The following is a 14334-nucleotide window of genomic DNA, read 5'->3' on the forward strand; positions in this document are numbered from 1 at the left end:
GCAGCATTTTGTACCACATTTGTACTGTTTCTAATACAGTGCTACCTTATGAAGACAGAGAGCAGCATACAGAAAAAATGGTTAAAAGCTGAAGGCTCTTTGATCACCTGTGCTACACACATATTTTGTAAGATGTATTCTCTTAGTTTAATGCCTTTTATAATCATGATCACTACAGACCTTGAAAGAAACCTAAAAACTGGGCATGAAAAAGCAAACACAGTAACTTTAATATGAGATACACTTTGAATGTAATAAATAATACACAGTTTAAATCTGCACTGCATCTCCACATCAACTGTAATCAAGTGTCCTGTTTCATACCAAACACTCAAGGCCATGGTAGCACATGTAATTTACAAATCAAATATGCAGATTTTTAATTAGTTTTAAATTGAATTAGTTTTTTAATTCATTTAATTCATTGTTGTTCCCAATATTTATTATTCATCCAGATTCTTCCGTACGTCTTCCGTACTCTACCATGTTAAGCATGGTTAGGAGAAGTGTGCCATTACTTTGTGTACTGACAGCTAATGTACATTTATTGTTATGAATATTTTTATACATTTTGTGGATGGAAAGTCTAAGGGGCCCATGTTTACACAATGTTTATCTCAAAAACTACACATGGTAATGTGATGAACCTTTGTGGAAGGCGGTCCCATGATGAAATGCTCAACATATCACAGTATGGTTTCTACAGCGCCACCATCTGGCCAGTAATACGGTCTTCCATGTACATTCCAAGTACATTTCCATGCTACTAGTCCTACACGCTGACAGCTAGAAACATGGTTCCAAGACGTAAATACGTTAATTTCTATGTGCATTTTGAATTCATAGTTTAAAGGTAGCTTTAGCACATTAAATCCTTTAAATTCCTCCAGTCACTGGCTACATAGATGGCCCTTCCTGCTACCCTGCTATTCAGGCTAGGTAGCATCTAGCAGTACTAGTTTGTCTGATTTAACATAATAGTAGGTCAAAATTTTAAAAAGCCAGATTCTCAACCGCCTTTAATCATGTACTGGTTGGGATAAAGAATTTTCATAATCATCATTTTACTCACAGAACTGTCATATTCAATCAGTATTTTCGTTTTCAAACCATTTGTGTTTCTTTATTGTGTGGCTGTGCAGCACTCTGCGCAGAAATGTGTTTTCTATAACCCACAAAACCCCTTCCCTCCCCCATCAGAGAACCCCCCAATGCTGTGGTGAACTGGTTGCCACGGCAACCCACTTGCTACTCAGCCATATCTAGTGCAAGGGGGGGAGAAGAGGAGAGGTCTGCAGCACTATGCTAGCGACATGCTCTGAGTACTGTGAGAGACAGCGAGGGGTGGGGGGTGTATGTGTGTATTCAGGGCATCAGAGCCTTCCTCAGATCCTTGAGGAGAGAGGAACAGATGCCTCACAACACCAACGCTTGACATCTCAGCTGCATCTCCTCGGGACACTGAATGCCTTGTTGTTCTGGCAGCGTTCAGACCAAAACATTGGAAAAACTGTTGCCTCTTTCTGGAGACAATAAAAGTCCCTTCATTCACAATGGGACAAAGTACATTCAAAGCTCAAAGCTCTTAAAAGAAAGACAGACAAAAGCTGAGGTTTATATGGACTCACCCAGAGTCTCCATATTAGTAGGGTTTACAGTAATGCATCATGCAGCAGGCTCGAATCGCTTGTAGAATCTAATCTGCTGCAGAATGATGTTTCTTCAAAACTATTCAAGTTGATTAAAAAAAGCGGTTGTTTCATCTATATTGATTTTTAATTTCAGTCCTTATAGGCAAAAATGCCTATATTTGCTTGCTCCAGTTTATGGAATTAGTTCCTAAATCTTTTGTCTTGTAATGATAAACATATCTTCTTGGGTTCTTCTGGAAATTGTTTGTCGAAACAAGCACATGAAATAACACGTCAGGCTTGTGGAATTCAGTGTTTTGTTTAGTCTTTTGTGGGCTAAAAATATTACATTTCACTAGCCTTAAACTCACACCTATACAGACACCCTTAACACCCTAAGCCTGCATCATCAAATGTTTAATTACGTCGAGAAATTGAGAGTGAAATTAGGTTTAAAGGGTCGACTCTGTGTGAAAACAAGAAGCCAGTGTACCAGCCTTGCAGCATAATACAGTTTTGTTATGCCTGTGACTAAACATTGTCACATGGCACCATGCAACCACGCTGATCGCAATCATGCTCCCCCAGCTTGGTTACCATGGTTACTTAAATCTTTCTTCGGCACAATCCCTTTGGATAACAAAGAAATATGTGTATTTCATGTGGAAATGCTCTATCGACAAATGAGAGGCCGACAAGAGGAGGCCGTACGGTTGAATAGATGGATTCTTTAATAAAAGTGTGACATTCAGATTGATGAGCTGGAATGATATTGCTTACAGTACAGAACCCAGCCCAGCCAGTTTTAACACTACATTTTGACACAAGTGTGTCATTAAACATTAAAATCCAGAAGTCTCTTCAGTTAGTGCAGTAAACTCTCATTGAATTCCACTTAAAAGATGAAAACTTATGTACACACAATCCACTATGGAGGGTTTAAGCACAAATGGATGGAGTATAGAAGCCCAGGCAATAGACATGACCAATCAAAACGCAGGAATGGGTTCCTCTCACTGACTGACACACATAAGCTCATCGCAGTATTCTGGGACTCTGGTCACTTTGTATGATAATATAAGTAGATTATATTATAAAGAGGTATATTCTGGACCAGGGACGGGTGATTAGATAAGTACTAGTAATAAATGAGAAAATGACATAGATCTTTATTATATCCATGGGCACAAAGCGGAGTGTTGGCACATGTGGGTGTGCCAAGAGGTTTGTGGAGTGAGCTCAGGGATCAAGGTCTACTTGATCTGCCTGAGGGGTGGAGGCACCTTGATGTCCTGGCCTCTCTCCAGTCTCTTCTCGCACTCGATCAGGTAGTTGACACCATCAATTACTGTCTGAACCAGCTGGACCTGAAAGAACAACATGACTCATTTTAAGATTTTGATTCCATTTTTACCATAATTAAAAAAAAAAAAAAATGTGTGAAATAAATATATTTAAAAAATGTGTAACAAAACAATCACCTTACAGTATAAATCAGATCACAGATACCAGTGGTTTGAAAAAGAGTTTCCTTCTTTGGATGTATGGATGGATGGCCAGGCTTAGAATATGGAGTTCTGACATCCAGAGGAACCTTGAAATCGAACCACTGCTCATTCACGTCAAAATCATTTAAAGTGGTTTGAGCATCTAGGCCAAAATATTTGTGTTCACATTTTTTACCTCAGTCAATTTTAGTACATGAAATAAAACCACTGTTTTCAGCACAGCTTGTTTTTGTTCTACACTGTGTTTCAAGTGTTACAATAAGCAGGACTGTTGGACTGTTGATCGGATTTGTGTTCACATTTTTTACCTCAGTCAATTTTAGTACATGAAATAAAACCACTGTTTTCAGCACAGCTTGTTTTTGTTCTACACTGTGTTTCAAGTGTTACAATAAGCAGGACTGTTGGACTGTTGATCGGATCATTTTCAAAACCCATACAAACCAACTCCCCTAATTTTATTGAAGGCTAGTGCTAAATTTCTGGCATAACCCTTTAAATATACAGTTGCTGCAGAGCCTTCTCCAAATACAGTAACTGTCAGTAGCTTCAGACACAGGTCTGGGGATGTCTTCTTCCCTGAGATGCCACATCTGATCGACGGACATTAAAGACACTACCAAATATAACCACAAGCTGTCTGAACTCATTCCGCAGCTGTGAGACAGCGCTAAGCAGAGATTAATACCCTTAACATGAGGGATGACTTCTCCAAACTACTGACAAAAATAGACAAATAAATACTAAATACTTCCCTCTCTCATTTGCAACAACACACAAGACACTAAACACAGTAGGTCTGCTATGGTTCTGCGTCTAAAATTCAGGTTGAGAAATTCATTTTAAGGTGAACACTTATGTTAAACCTTCCTTTCCTCACGTTATTATCATAAAAATCGGCATGTTACAGCCTTATTGTCCATCTGCACTTTGCTCCAACTGTCGCTGCTTCCACCATCCCTCCATCTCCTACCTCACTGACCCCCACCCCGAGAGTGCTCCTCTCTTGATTGCTCAGCAGCCTGCGTGGTGGGAGGAAAAAAACCCACTGTGCAGCCCACACTCTCAAATAAACTCACAACAGAAGTGGATGCTGGAGTCAGACAATGTTATTTAGCGAGAAAATTAGATGAGCGATTCTCAATCTGGACCACATGAACACAAATTAGTAGGCTGCACTCCTACCAGAAAGAGTGAAGGCCCATCTCTACTCTCCATGCGACCAGAATATTACACCCAACTGCACACTCACAACAACAGAGAAGAGCTCCATTGTACTTGAAGGCTCTGTCTTGACCAAAGACATAACAAAGACAAACTGAAAGCCTCGTCTCTCTTCAGCTCTGCTGCTGTTTCACACATTACTAACATCTCCATGGTATCATGATTAGGAATTGTCAGCACTTTTTCATCTATTGAAAATTTGTTAAGTTGGGAAACATCTACTGAGAAAGCAATGCCGAGAAATTAGTTTGTTAGCAATAAGCCTCGACCACAGGCGTGTGCAGTAGCACCAGCTGATAAACAACTAGTTTGGCGGGTGATTGCTTTGCTCTGTTGATGGAAGCCAGTCACATCCTTCACCTTTACTTAGCCCACTTCTCTGGCTTTCTTACCTCAGACTGTCCCAGCCGGTCCAGGTTGGAGATGTCAAACACCCCACCCACAGCAGCAGTATCCACACCGCCAGTGCCTCGTTTCTGAAGACGCAGGTTTTCCAGGATCTTACTGAGGCGGGTATCCTGCCAATGTCGGGGAAATTAAATAAGTGTCTTATCCACAAAAGTTCATCATCGGATCCAACGAGGTTCAGACAATTCTTTTTTTAATAACCACTGCAACTCTAGTAACACAAATAGTACAGTAGTAACACAAAGCGAATCACACAATTACCCTCATTCTGTTCAAACTATTGTGTTACCTTGCTCAGCAGAGGCAGTTTGACGTGGACCCCGGCCCTGAGCCCTGTGCCCAGGTTGGAGGGGCAGGTGAGGATGTAACCAAGCCTCTCGTTCCACATGAACTCCCAGCCTCTCTCCTGAATCAGATGCTCGACCTTAGCGGGAGAGAAAGTCACACCGCAGAGTTAAGTGTGTGTTTCCCTCATACTGTACGACCATTCGTGACCTTTAGCACTTTTGATGGATGCGTAAATACTGTTCACACAAAGCAAAACTGTTAGCAGCCATTGGAGAGTTGACGTGTAACGGGGAGTTGGGAGTTGTTGTATGACTATCAAATGAACTGTGGTGGGAGTGGAATGACACGAACAATGGAACAATGTTGAAGTAAAAATGAAGCTGAGGTGTTTTTTTTTCTCACCTATCACACCCTCAGTATACAACAGTGAAGTAGCAGATGTTGCTATGTCCTTCGAACTTACCTAATAAGGAACTTTGAGCGCTTGCATAAATGTTTGCATAGCCATGTTTGGATAATGTGTTTTTGTGTGTCTGTCGTTATATTCCTGGCTATGGATTTTTGCTCTTGCAAGCCTGCACCATATGCGTTTAGATGGTATTAATGGCTTTTCCTTTGGCTGATTCTTAAACAATCCACACACAGTCAGTTCAGTCCTACCTCCTTGAGGCCTCTGCAGAACCTCTCAAAGACTCTCTTCATGTTGCCTCCCTTCTCCATGGAGATGACCCTGGTGTGATCCTCCTCATTGATCCAGATCAGGAACGTCTTGTCATTGTTGTGCCTGCACACAGGGAAGTTAAATTTAATTATACAACATTGACCTTTGTGGTTTAGGGTCATCTCTTCTTTGCATTTCAACGAGCAGTGGACAGACAGTGCAGCACCCAAGGGACCTGTTTAAATCATTCTGATGGAGTAACCAGTAAACCTGGTCATATGGCTTATTTCCAGACCTCATGGAAAAGTTTAAACCATCTCAACACCTTTAATGCAGGATGTTTACTGATTCCAGATATTACCATATCATATCACATATACATCAATAGAATATTAGACTGTTTTACTCCAGACTGAATCAATACAGATCAACATGGAACCACGTATGGGTGAGTGGAAGATAATTTATTAAATATAAATCAGTGATGATTATTTTTCTATTAATGGAGTCCTGTGATATGAGTGAGTAGAGAGGAGGCCATTAACCATCAGTTACTGAGGATAATGCTTGTTTCTGCTGTGGGTCATTCAGCGTTGTGTTTGTCAGAGGCCTCTAAAAGGCTGCACCTGTGCCTTTTGGGCAATATGGGGCTGATTTATGACCCACGACAAAACACAAAAGCAGACAGAACAACCTTCCTTCAACAGCTCTGTAGATGGTGTCTGTCCATTAGACCAAAATAACTGTCTATTTTATAAAACCCAAACTATACAAACTATACGATTAATTTGAATCATAACAACAAAATGTCCATTTTGTAACTGATGTTAGCATTAAAACCTGAGATACAGAAAAATGAAGGACCAAATACCCATAAACTTTGACTGCAGTATGTTAATCAGCCTCTGGACTTCACTTAAGTGCTACAGCAGGGATAGAATTTCCGTGTGCATAATGTTATAATTTCACATCCAAGGAAATGAAATACAGTCACATTGGCTAAACGTATTTATGCTCATTAGTGAAAGCATTTAATGCATTTTAATGACATGATGACCCATTGCTGCAAACTTTTTCTTCCTGATATTCAATATTTTGAAGTGAACAAAGCCACCGTCAGACAGCGCCCAAGGTTTTTTTTCACACTGACCTCCTTAGTATTGTTAGAGATTTAATGAGGTAATGGATACGTTGTGGAGAGCTGACAGAGTGAAAATGAGGCCAAAGAAAGAGAGCAAGAGCCAAAGGAGCTAGTGAGTACAGCTGTGGTACAGAAAACGTAAAACACAAAGAGAAACTAGGAAGGAGTTAGAGAAAAAAGCTGTACTAGAAGGGTATGATATGATAAGCATAAAAGACAAGAGGAGTGCATGCAATGAAGTATGGCTGGTGAAAAAACGGAAGGGGAAGGCGGGAATGACAGAAGGACAAAGAAGAAGCTGGCAGTGGACATGAAAGAAGAGATGATAGGGGATAGAGTGAAGGTGAATAATTAAGGAGAGAAGAGGAGAGGCTGCTTAAAACGGGTTACAGAGGGAGGCTGGTGATGGATTTTCTCTGGCTGACACGATGCATTGCACTATTCCTGGGTACACGCTGAAACCCAATGCCGAGGAAGCACCGTCTATAATACAGCTCCACCACCGCTCAGCATTACAAACACAAATGGAAGAAATGAACGTAGAAAATGTCTGGTAAAAGGTGACAGTTTTTCATACAACCGGTAAATGTTTCAAAACTGGTAAATCTGGGGAAAAAAAAAAAAACTTTGGCCAGTTCTCTGAGAGCTAACAGTGAACATCCAGCCTATTAGTTGACTTTGAAACACATTTTTGAACTCAGTTTCAATAAAGGATGTGTTTATCTTGTTGAATCACAGAACTTCCACAAGGATAAATACTCTGACTCCTGTTTTTCCACTGGCGCACGCGCCTCTCTGCCATTATAAGGAAATGTTTATGCTGAGGACTCACATATTTCCCTGTGCTCTGGTTTATCAAAGCCAATAAACAAACTTTAACTTTTGGCTGTTGACATAAAGTACTAAGTCCAAAAGTGAGGACTAGGAACGTTAAGGTTGAAAATACAATGAACAGGAATAAATATAAAAAATTCAGCTATAAACTTGTATATATAAATATATCCAAAGTAAGATATTTTATATTTCTTCCACCTTAGAAATGGGTCACTCCTGCATTTATCACCCGCAACAAAAGCCTCACTTCTCTATTTTGTTCAGTGCAGAATCCTTTTTGCTGATTGTTTCAACTCCTCCCAACCATGCAGAAACTTGTACCATCACATTTCACTTACCAAATTCCGCGTGCGTCTGGCCAATCGCGAGCCATGCCTGCGCACGTCAGGAGAGGTGACACGGGCTTGTCAAAGAGGAAGTGGTCCTATAAGAATTACAGAGAAGACAAATTGGACATTTACAATTAGTCATTTGGCAGAAGCTTTTATCCAAAGTGAGCTACAAGCGACAGGCCAAAAAGGCACAAGAAGCTAAACCAGGGAAGCAGTGGCCATGAGGAGAAATGCTTCAGTTTGGTGAAATAGGAGTTTGTTGCTATTTTACACTCACTGTGCCACCGATGCATGTGAGTGAAGCAAAGCAGACTCAGATGGGACAGTTTGGTCAAAAGGCAACATGTCTCCTAAAACATTAGGGTCCTATACACAACTTAACTTTCTCAGTGTGGGCAGAGGGAAAATGCCGTGCCAGGCACAGCACAGACCATTTGTAATTACATGTAATTAAAAAGCCTCCACCTTATTCTCTTTTTGTCTTCTGTTTGAAGAACAGTAAGCAAACTGAGCAGAGCAGGACAAATGTCTTTTTAATGTTGAGGGATCTACGTTACCATAAGTGCACACGTTTTTGCCATAAGTAAACTCAGATCAAATAAATATGCTGTGTGACGGTGTTTTGACATACACTGGAAGCCAGACAGCCTCTAGGGCTTCATTCCCATTCCAGGAATTAAGGCTTAGTTCCCACGTCTTTTGTCAGATTTGATCTGTTTTGTGTTGATGGTTTATCTAAATGGTTATTTTTACCAGACTTGGGAGGAGCCGACACTAAATAATGAGTCACAGTCACAGACCCAGAGGTTGGATAGGAATCACAGGGAGGACCACTTATGGAAATGGCCATCTGATATGAAATGAATAAACATTTTTTTATTTGCAACATCACCTGCTTAACCGCTGCATTAGAATTGTTTACAGTGAAGGAAGTGTACTATGAGGCCGATAGCCCTTCCTTCTTCCCCAAACACATCCGTTTGTAGAAAGCAGCTAAAATGTTCATAACTCAACGAATGTTTCTACATTATCCCTACGTCACTCACATCAATAAGCTGCTGCTGCTCCTGTTCTGTCATCTGGGTGAGACTGTAGTACTTCCCGGCCAGGTCACCCTTCAGGCCAGCGAGGGCGTCCACCACCACCCTCTCTACCTCCCTGCGTTCTGCCCGGGTGCAGGCTGGGGGCAGGCTCAGCCCCCGGATGCTGCGGCCTGTCCTTACCCTGGACGACAGCACGTAGCGCTCGTCAAATTGGCCCGACTGGATCTGAAACAAAGACAGGTGGGAACATTTTTATTGATATACAAAAGAATAAATGAAGTGAAGCACGATGTTTGTATTTTAGCTGGTAATACAGGTGTGACTGGTTATGTGGTTTAATATTCAATTATCAACTAGTCAGCTCACTAACAGTGTTTGTATATTAGTTCTTATCATTGCAGGAAGTCCCCAGCAGACAGGAAGCCCCTCTGTGTGGTCAGTGTGAGTTGTACCTTACTGGAGTCCAGGTCAGTGGGGTGCTTCATTGTGCGGGGGTCATAGCCGTTGTGCCTCTCTTTAATGACAGGGTCTAGCAGGTCCGCAAACACCTGAAACATACCCAGAATTGAAAAAGATTAAAAAATAAATACACAATGACAATCTGAAGCTGGCGCTTGAAGGCAGGAGAAGCTGCAGCACGTAGGTCGACACGCCCAGAGCGAGATTCCGGGATTTAATATTTCACTGAAGGAGGGTATTTATTGGCACTGATTAATGATAATATACATTTTATGGGACTATTTATTGTTGCTTTTCTACAGGATGCGTCTCATATACATTAAATATTTTAAAAATCTGTTTCTCTTTGCTGCAATTCTGATTGGTACAGATTTTGACCAATGAATAGAATTTCACATGTGTATGCTGTGGAGAGGGGAAATGTCCCTAACATTTATGCAGATTTAAATATAAGTACTACATATCGTGTGTATGAGAAATGTTTCTCACATGGCTTAATAGCTGCTAGTGACAACATGGGTGTGATAATACAACAAGACTTTAACAGAAGCAGCGAAAAAACGACAAAGGCTGCACCGACACCGACTTCCGTGGCCAACAGACAATCTCCGAATCTGAAGCCTAATATTCATTTGGGTGTTCAGGAGCCTGTTGTATGTCACTAATCAGTCCGGTCATTCAACCAAAACTCTTTTCAGACACTGTGCCTCAGCACTTCCTGCTGTTCTGTGCACTACTCCACTGTACAACTGCAGAAATGCCACACCCATATGACAGCAGGACTTGTTGTTTCAGAGCAAACACCAGGGAGTAATGATGAATCATTAACTGTACGGCATTTGAGATATGGCACAATAAGTTATCAGGGGGAAAAAGAGCATATGAAATCATTACATACGCTGACAGCTGATGAAGTCCAGTATATTTGTGAGGTCTCTAACGGAAGCAGGAAGTAAAGACAGACATGTAGTTACATCCTCTCTATAGACAGATGATGAAACATCCCTAAAGAGGTTTCCTAAGCTACAGCTGTCCCACTGCGGGGCTCTAATACTCCTTTTCTCCAAAACAGGGGGATGGGTGAGTAAACAGGTTGTAGTAAGGGGGATAAACATATTTGCCCAATCATTTCTGAAAAGATTTTTTTGGTGTTTAAATGATATTTGCATTGATAAGAAGTCAGGCTATGACTTGCACCCATACCATTACCCCCCTGCAGTACTTTTATTTCATTTTCTCCCATTTCCCACTGTTATTTTTTTAGTGCCGTTCATCAGTGCCACTTTCAGCTGGACACACAGGACTCTAAGATGTGCTGGTTCCTTTACGTGTGTGTGTGTGTGTTTGAAAGGTTACAGAGGTGCCTGACCTCGTAAGACTCCTCATCTCCTGCCACCATGCCGACAGTCTTGATGAAGGGGTGCCCGGGGTTGTCCACACCTGTCTGGATGGCCTGGTCCACGGTGAAACCGTTGGGAGTGGCCTTATCACACAGCTTTGCATAAATGGCAGGTGTCAGGTTACTGGCCATGCAGTTGTTGTGCTTGCGTAGGTCAGGGAACTCCGCACTGCACAAACAAAAAGGCAAGATAACATGTTACTGTGGTGATGTTTGAAGGAGAAACAAAGTCGTTTTAGCAACGTGGACACGGATTAACCATGGAGCTGGTGCAGAGTGAAGGCCTCACTCAAGGACACTTCCTCATGCTATCCACACAGGTAACTGGGGATTAAACCTGTGACACACTGCTGCACAAGGTATCTTGCTGAAGTAGACACAGATGATACAGGACACAGAGGAGCACGAGGCTGATAGTACAGTATCAATCACATTGGCATTGTCTGAAAAGCAAAAAAAGACTAGAGACAACTGACTGTTCTGGCTATTTAAAAAAAAAGCTCCATCAAGCTTGAGACACAGAACAAATATAGATCAGCAGCTGGCACCAAAAATCACAATCTAATAATCTTTAAAGTGCAATGACAAGCTTTCCTATCTGTCCTATCTACATGGTTTCAGCTAAGAAACGCTGCTGCGTTAACTAACGACTATTTCACCTCCATCCCACAATGAATTATTTAGACTTTCAAGCCAAGCTGGTATGGAAAAGCAGAAAAGAACCGCTGTCAAATGCTGGCTTTTATCCAAACAATACACTTTCTAAAGACCAAGGATGGAATGAGAATCTGCAGAGGCAGCACAAGAGTAAGTAGCTTATGGATTTCTGCTTCCTGCTGTCTACAAAATAAGGAGGGCGAAGATTCAGCAACCGTAACTCAACATTGCACTGGTGAGTATTGGTGACATGTGTACACACCACATACTGTAAAATCATTACTCATGGATGCTGATCAGGAGGCTCGACCTGTTCATTCCCATCACTTTAGACAAACTCGTCTTCTTGCCTCGTTTCCTGCTCTAAGGTCGTCTGCACTAGCTGATACATTACAAGTTTCACTGAGGACACTCTGTCTGCTGTCACAGTGTTTCCTCAATGTTGGAGCCATCTTTTCAATATTTAGTAAGGAAATGACTGGAATGGAGGGAGAGTGTATCCCATTCAAAGGTTTTCACAGGCAGGTGGCAAAGTGTGCGGGTCAAATTCAGCCAATAACAGTGCATGTTGTGTAATCTACACACCCGCTGTGCCAGTTTTCATTATTTAATAATAGCTATGAGCTGCTTCTTCAGGGCACATCTGTACTACAGGTGGTGCAGCCACTACTACTGTGTGGTGAAGCACGCTGGAGTCACGGGATGGATTAGTTTAACAGATAAGGCTGCAGTTATCAGTAAAAAATCGACGTGCAGTGAAGACGCTAATCTGTGTTGGAAAGTAGTTAAATACATTTACTTGAGTGTTTCAGTTTTGCCTTAATACTCCACTATGTCGACACACAGAACTATGCAGCCCAATTTCTGCCCAACTGTATCTATTCGCTAATAACTTTAATAGTCAAAGACAGACTGTCAGGAGAAGCAAACAAGGCAAATATGAGGCCCCCTCAATAATATTTCCTGGGTTAAGTGGCCACAAATTGGCCGTTGAGGCCCTTCTTGCTACCCCCCAGGTCCCCCCAGAGCCTGGGATCGTCCCTGTTAATGGTTAATCCAAAGTTGGTGGACAGGTTTGACAGGGTTCGGCCTGTGATGCAATTCCCCCAAATCTGTTGTTTGTATCAACATGAACATGGGCTGTTTGGCCACTTAAACACAACGGGGGTAACGCGAATCCTTCGGCAGACTAATCGATTACTTGCCGCAGATTGAGCGTGAATGGCGTGTGATCGTTGTGTAACCACCACAGTGCGGTATTGTACATGTGAGCAGCAGATAACGACTTACTATTTTGAAGACTACACGTACGCTGTCTATAGGGCGTGCAAGCGTGTCGAGGAACACGTACGCACCACCCCCCCCACCCCCCCTTTGCAGAATATATTCATCCTCACTTCCTAGTCACCAAAGACATATTCATTTAAGCTGGGGTGCAGAAGCTGCTGCTTTGCCCGCAAGCCTGATCCTGCAATGAAAGTTCTAAATATCACAAACTATAATCTATGATTTTAATACCGATTTGAAACTTAAGATCACTGCACATGCCCCCCCCCCCCCCCCCCCCAATGATGCGTTATTTGATATTTTAGCAGTAGGTACAGTCGTTTCTTTGTGGCCCGCTTTGTTTCCTGGTGCGACTAAACAACACACATTTCATACAGTTTGGGCAAAAAAAATAAAAAAAATAATAATAATCATATAGTAAATAAAATAACATCACCACAGGACACAGCTCCGGGAACATGAGACGCAAGTTTGCGCACACATTAAATTTTTTTTTGCGCCACAGTGACGCTTAAGTGAATCTCCTCCGGCGTAAATTGCTGAACTCTGACAACCAAAATGATTTAAACATAACTTGCATGATATTTAAGCTGTTGTGGTTAAATGAACAAGCGATGCCACTTTTATTGCTTCGCCCTCGTCCCTTTTCATTAAAACCTGCTTCCGTCTAATTAGTGGCACCGCCACCCATCAGGACGTCTTAAATAACCCTAACGATGACTTGTTATCTACTTATCCAGAAAACGAGCGGACACAGGGGCCGGCGGGGTTACGCTACCTTGCTGGGTACCGCCTGCGCACCGGCACCCCGGCGCTGACGTGTTCCCGGTGGAGCAGAAATCCAGCCGCGACCGAACCGCCGACCAACGACAGGATTCCGATGTTCCGTCTGGAGGACAGGACTCTGGAGAAGTTGCTGGCCATTATTGATGCCGTTTAACTGATGAACAAAAAAACCAAAGCAGTCTGATTTCTACGTCCGCAGGGAGGCAAGAACAGATGGACGGGGGCGGCGGTGATGAAGTGCCTCTGATGGAATGATAACCGGGATTTTACCGGAGCGGCGTAAAGTTGGTGGAGATGCACGGCGCGAACAGGATGTTTACCACCAGCTTCAAAATAAGAGCACATAATAAATGGACATAATAAATGCATATGTGCTTTTCATTAAATATTAACTGTTTCTTTAAATGTAGCTTGTGCGCAAACGCCATCTTTCAGTCATCTTTTGTAGCCTGTCTTGCTGTTTTGCATGTACACTATGGTGTGTTTACGATGATAAGAGCTTTAAAACATGGTGCAAGTCTACAAACATTAAAATGTTCAAACAAGGAAGATTCATATGTCCAACAGAATATGATGAGGATGCAGTAGTTTTAATAATTGCTATGGGATAAAATGTGATACAAAACATGTTACCACGATTATATTGTAGATAGTGCGTTCCGCTTCTTTGATGTAG

At 42.0% G+C, this 14334-nt stretch overlaps 1 protein-coding gene and 1 long non-coding RNA gene across 2 annotated transcripts; one reads left to right on the forward strand and one right to left on the reverse strand.

Moving 5' to 3' along the window:
* Window positions 1-2433: 2433 nt before the first annotated feature.
* Window positions 2434-13928, reverse strand: LOC137108537 (creatine kinase U-type, mitochondrial-like). The gene is made up of 9 exons (XM_067493246.1): window positions 13651-13928; window positions 10899-11097; window positions 9523-9618; window positions 9074-9295; window positions 8034-8119; window positions 5720-5843; window positions 5061-5195; window positions 4756-4881; window positions 2434-2998 (listed from the first exon to the last, which is right to left on the reverse strand). The coding sequence occupies exons 1-9, from the start codon at window positions 13794-13796 to the stop codon at window positions 2885-2887; spliced, it is 1248 nt and encodes a 415-aa protein (XP_067349347.1). The 5' UTR covers window positions 13797-13928; the 3' UTR covers window positions 2434-2884.
* Window positions 11092-13816, forward strand: LOC137108538 (uncharacterized). The gene is made up of 2 exons (XR_010912210.1): window positions 11092-11820; window positions 13613-13816. It is a non-coding gene; the product is annotated as an uncharacterized lncRNA (long non-coding RNA).
* Window positions 13929-14334: the final 406 nt, after the last annotated feature.

This window comes from Channa argus, chromosome 23 (genome assembly GCF_033026475.1).
Source record: "Channa argus isolate prfri chromosome 23, Channa argus male v1.0, whole genome shotgun sequence".
Lineage (NCBI taxonomy): Eukaryota > Metazoa > Chordata > Actinopteri > Anabantiformes > Channidae > Channa > Channa argus.